The sequence below is a fragment of the Antrostomus carolinensis genome, unplaced genomic scaffold (genome assembly GCF_000700745.2).
Source record: "Antrostomus carolinensis isolate BGI_N321 unplaced genomic scaffold, ASM70074v2 scaffold30953, whole genome shotgun sequence".
Classification (NCBI taxonomy): Eukaryota; Metazoa; Chordata; class Aves; order Caprimulgiformes; family Caprimulgidae; genus Antrostomus; species Antrostomus carolinensis.
In genome coordinates, this window is record NW_010304961.1 from 1 (window position 1) to 5835 (window position 5835).

Sequence of the window (5835 nt, forward strand, 5' to 3'; positions counted from 1 at the left end):
TCCCCGTCCCGGGCAGGACGGGGTTTGTGCCAGGGGCAGGGCTGGTGGTTCCTCACAGCACTGCCCGAGAGGTGGACTCGTGGGCCGTGCTCCCTGGCATCGGGATGGGGATGCAGCTGGGCTGGTTATCACAGCACGCCGGCATGTCTTCCCAAAGGGTTTTTGCTGGTGCAGGAGGTGGGATGTCTACTCCAGCTTTGGATAAAGTGGGGATTAGATGTCTCTGCCCCACCTTTCCATTTACACTCAAGAGTGCCATGTTCCTGGTGGAAGCTGCCTGCGCTTGTGAAAGCATGGCAGGGCGGGGCCGGGCAGGGCAGGGCAGGGGCACAGTGCTTCCTCGGGCCTCGGCTTCCTAAGCCACTGGCTGTCCCTTGTCTCTGAAGTTCATTGCCACCATTGTTTACACCTGTCTACAGTTTCATTGCCATGGTCTTCTAGTCCATGAATTTGATTTTTTTTGCAGGGGTATATCCCATATGCTTTGGCCCCAAAATAATCTGGCAATGTATTCCAGTGTAATTATGCATAAAGTGCTATTCTGCCTGTTTAGTTTATGCCCTTTTCTGATTCTTACTTTATGGGTCATATTGCAGCTGCCAATTTTCCTTGTCCAAGCCAGTCATAACTTTACAGAGCTCATCAAATCACAACAGTTGTCTCTTTCTGCTCGCATAGTTTTTTTTAACCTTTCTTCATAGAAGAGGTATTCCAGATCTTTGAGCATCTGTGCTGTCATTTTATCTACCTTTTTTATGTTGGCTTTATCATTCTGCAATAGAGAAGACAAAATTACATGTAGCACTCAGTGTGAATACATGGTACAGATGTATACTGTGGCATAATTATGTGCATCTCTTGTCCTTATCCATTTTTAATTATTTTTAACATTCATTTCCTTCTCTGACCTTCACAGGCCCAGAGCCAAACTTACTATCAAACTGCTCAGGGCGACTCCAAATGTCTCTTCCAAGTGGTAGCCAATTTAGTAACTCTTGCTGCAGCTGCATAGTCCCCTTTCCACACACAGTATTTTGCATTTATCAGGGGTTCATTTGTCATTATATTACCTGGTCTCTGGGAATCATGAGATTTTTCTTTCACAGTGAAGTTATTTTTTTTTCCCCTGAATAATTGACTATTTTTTTCACTTTGACATACACCATCTTGTGTAAATTATACATGTTTATGATAACCAGCCACTCTTATTGGTGCATTCTTTTTCATTTCAGTCTTGAAATACTTCCTGCAAATTTTTATATAAATATTAATGAGACTTAGAATTTACAATGCCTATTTTCTTCAAGAGTTTTTGGGTGAAATAAGGTGCGTTTAGAAATCATAGGCAGGCAATATCCCTTACCTAGATAACCCTGGCAGCAAATTCAGAGAGGTATGTGTATAAAAATGCTAAGAAGTTAGTGAAAGTGTGCTGTTAATACTTAGGGAGCCACACATCTAAGTAGTATGTTATTTAGTGCCAAGTGCCAAGGAAATGAATGAGGTGTATCAAAAGGAATTTTATTTTTTTTTATAGGGCTTTTATAGCATTTGCCAAAAGTTCAACAGTCAAAACCACATGGAAGATCAAGAAATGATAGAAATGTTTAGTAGAAGAGCGTGAAAGAGGCATTCACATTGGAGAGACTGTGGTCATTTATTATCATTATTGGACTAATTTCTTAGCATTGCAGACAAGTAGTATTTGGTTGAGTGCCACAAGGCACAGCAAATACCACATCATAGGAAATACATGTTGGTGTTTCCTAGAAGTTATAATAGTCTTCGTGTAACTTTTTCAGAACTTCAGAATGCCTCGTTTCCTGACAGCTGTTCCTATTTTCAGTAGTTGTTGGAACATTTTTGCACGTTCAAACATGCGTTCATGTATTCTGAACTAGATTCCAATGTTTTATAACTCATTTGTCTTTTTGAAGTTGCTTTTTAGCAACATCGACATTGAAACTTTTAGGCAATCAGCTGAGTAACGTAGCCTGGTTATTTCTCTATCCAGTTTGAATTCATATTGAGGAAGGCGACTCCTTGCTTGAGCTGTAGGGTTTTCTTCCCACTGTTTGTCGATTTAATGAAATTTAGGCTTTTCCCTATACTTAATCACATACATACTGATGCCTCGCACAGTGAAGATTATGAGTGGATAGCAAACTATCGTTTGTGGGGAGTGTCAGTACTATAGTTGTTTGTTATTGTTCACCACACTGGAATAGCATCATTGTTCTTTCACACGCAGTACGATGCATTCATCAGGAGTTCATTTGTCATTTTATTATCTGGTCTCTAGGAATCATGAGATTTTTCTCTCACAGTCAAGTTATTTCTTTCCATAGAGCTTTAAAGACATGTATGCCTGGGAAAAATCTCCTTGACCACTACCTTCAGACATGTGATACAGCAGTCTCACTCAGCCCTTAAAAGCAGTAAGAATCAAAACGTATAGTCACCAGTTCTCAAACAGTTTTCTGTGTAATCTGATTTTGGTAGCTCTGAAAGGATTTTTCTTAAACAGCACCCTCAGGAATTGAAGGATAGTATTAATGTAGACCAGCCAGAAGCAGTTTCTAACCACCTTATGCTTTCAAAAGCTTGGCCTTTTTGTTGCGCTTATGTTTGTATCACCTTTGTTCCGTTCTCAAAAATGTTCAGGTGTTCTTTGATGTGAAGATTGGAGACAAAGATGTTGGCAGAATTGTAATTGGATTGTTTGGAAAAGTCGTCCCAAAGACTGTGGAGAACTTCATTGTGCTGGCAACTGGAGAAGTACGTTGCGGTTTTCTTCCACTATGTACTCAAGCTTGGATTAGGAAGTAAATATTTATTTACTGCTGTTTCGGTTGTGAACTGTCGATCTTAATTCAGTGAAGCCTGTGCAAGAGTGCCACCCCCGAGGCTGTGCACTGGTGTGTGTCTTCTCAGGTGCGTAGGGCTTGATTCACAAGAGGTAATTTTGAGATGCTGGATATCACCACCTCAATCTGTCCCTGCTATGCAGATCTAGCTTGGAGAGGTACTGTGGTCAGATAGATACCAGTCAAATAAAGACAGTGGCTTTGATCACCCAAATAATATCTGCTTTGTGGCAGTGCAGCCCAGCTGCATTCATCCCCATCTCAGTTTAATTTGTTTCTTGCCAGTATTTGTCTCTGCTGGTGGTATATTCTGTGAAACCTATCCATTCACCACATGACTATTTCCATATGACTGTATAGAATGGGATGCTATATTAATTTAAATAATTATTTCATTTTCTTAGAGAGGATATGGATACAAAGGAAGTAAATTTCATCGTGTGATCAAAGACTTCATGATACAGGGAGGAGACTTTACAGCTGGAGATGGATCAGGAGGTAACATGCTTAGTAACTTCCAGGTTCCCTTTTGTTTCTTCAAATGCCTGCTGAAAAGATGGACAAAACAGCATATTCTTTCAGCTCACATAAATGAAAAAAAAAACAAACCATTTGTTTTAGAGCATCTAGTACTTTTCCAAGCTTCTTGGAATGTAAGCTGCAATTATTTGGAATACCTGATTATAAGTATGTGTAGAGCTTCCTTTGTACTCAGTTTTTGCTCAGATAGCTCTTTTCTGTCTGTGACTTGTCCCCATTCAAGAAGCCTGGGGCTTTGCATGGTGGGCTGGAGCCACATGACCAGCTGAGCTGCTCCTACAACTCCTCAGCCAGCCAGTTCTGTGTAAACTTCTGAAATGTGCTGTGGGAGGGAATTTCAAATAGGGGTACAGAAATTAGAAAATGACAGTAATGCCCTCTCCCCTTTTTTCTCTTACTTAAAACCATAAGCTTACTGGTGGCGTGAGTTCTGTGTGTATCACTTCTCCCTTCTGAACCTCCAGAAGACCAGCTCAGTCCACTAAAGAGTGCAAGCCCAGGGCAGCATCTGGCTTTTGATTTCTCTTGCTTTACGTGCACATTCTTCACGTGCTGCAATTTAAACTGTGTGTACAATGTTAGTGATTTCCTCGCTGTGACAAAATGGAAAACACACATTCCTTTTCCTCGAAGGGAACAATGGGGAAGGCTGAATACCAAAGACACCATTATAGCATTAAAGAGTGTTTGGCTGCTGATACTGTTTATTGGGATAGTATCTGGTGGCACTGGGAGTGGTGTCCCCATTGTGCTAGGCACTGTACAATAAGGAACGAAACAGACAGCCTTCTCTTTTCAAAGTGATGGTGGTTTAAACATGACTCAAGTGTTTTCTCTTCAGAACTACTTTAGAAACATCAAAATCCCTAGGTAATGATTGCACAAATCCACACTGAGTCTTTTAGGCTGACTTCCATTTGGCCTTCATATATTTCTAAATGTGTCTAAAGCAATTTCTTATTAGGAGGAGGAGTTGTAAAACTAAAGACTAAAATTGTCACAAAACGTGGCAGCCTTATTTTTAGTGGCCTTAACTAGGTAATTGACATTTGTTGAACAGGGTGAAGTGTACTGTTGCTCAGTGGTGTATGTAATCAGAACCTTTGAAGGTACTCAGCTCGCTTATTAAATTCAAAGGATAAAGCATCATCAGCTTTAAATATTTACTCCTTAGATGTGGTGGTTTAGGTTATTGTTTTCTTTACACACAAAATGCTTTTAGTTACGGAATCACTGACAATGTAACAGTGATGTTGCTGTGCTTACTGAAATAATGAATCTTCAAGTCCTGAATTTATACTTTGTTTTTCCAATTTTTTAACAAAAGGGGTGGTTTTTTTATTGATTGTTTTTAAAGTTTGCTTTCTTATTTTGTGTCACAGGAAGAAGCATCTATGGAGAAAGGTTTCCAGATGAGAACTTCAAGCTCAAACACTATGGAATTGGATGGGTTAGCATGGCTAATTCTGGCCCAGACACCAATGGATCCCAGTTCTTCATCAGTGTGACAAAGCCTTCCTGGTTAGATGGAAAACATGTAGTATTTGGCAAAGTCCTTGATGGAATGGTAAGATAAAAGGAGTGGCAAGATTAATCCAGTAAAGCTGGACAAATTCTACTGCATTATATCTGTGTTAGTGTAATTTACACCATTGTGGTTCAAAACAATTGAGTGTTTATCTAATACGTACATGGTAGAAAACGATTGTGAGAAGCTGGGAGCTGGATGATTTAGAACTGAAACAGCAAATGGTGACATCAGAAATGGAAACTTAAATCATGCCTTTGGCTTTCACAGCTCTTGTTTCAGACCACTAACCACTGAAATCAACACTGACACCTTTGCAGATTACAAATGGAGTAAGTTCAGGTCCCTCTTTCACTAATGCTGTTAGCCATGAAGTACATGTATTTTTACAAGCTAGAATATCATTTTGTAGCAAGTTATGGATAACACTTTTAACTGTTAGGGTTTTTAGAAGCATGTAAATGTAAAGTATACAAATGCATGTATTCAGATCTGTTTAAAAAGAAAAAAAAATCTAGTCAATTTCCTCAGACTGTACACAGCTGCAAAACTGATCAAAAGCCAAACAGAATTTAAGTTTAAAAATGGTACTTCCAACTGATTATACTTTTAGTGGTCTGGTTTTCCTTTTAAATTATTCCATTTAATCTCTGTTTTGAAATGAATGGGGGACACAGGAACTGCTGCACTGACCAGTTCTTTGAGGAGTTTGAAAACGGCATCAGAACACTTGCCCCTACTCCCGCATTCATACTGAATTAAATTCTCCTGAGCTACAGTAGTAGCTGAAACTTTTTGAGGAGAGACTTGCACTAAGTTTTAGTTTCATTAGATTAATAGACAAATATCCAAAGCCAGGTAGTCAGTATTCTGTGGTGGTGTGACCCACAGTGGGACCAT

General features: G+C 39.7%; 1 protein-coding gene across 1 annotated transcript; it reads left to right on the plus strand.

Annotated features, from left to right (window-relative positions):
• Positions 1–2603: 2603 nt before the first annotated feature.
• On the plus strand, positions 2604–4974 carry LOC104517948 (peptidyl-prolyl cis-trans isomerase C; the record flags this gene model as incomplete). Its single annotated transcript, XM_010164653.2, has 3 exons — positions 2604–2778; positions 3272–3365; positions 4790–4974. Coding segments are annotated over 3 exons (454 nt in total), but the record flags the coding sequence as incomplete, so codon positions are not given.
• Between the last annotated feature and the right edge of the window lie 861 nt (positions 4975–5835).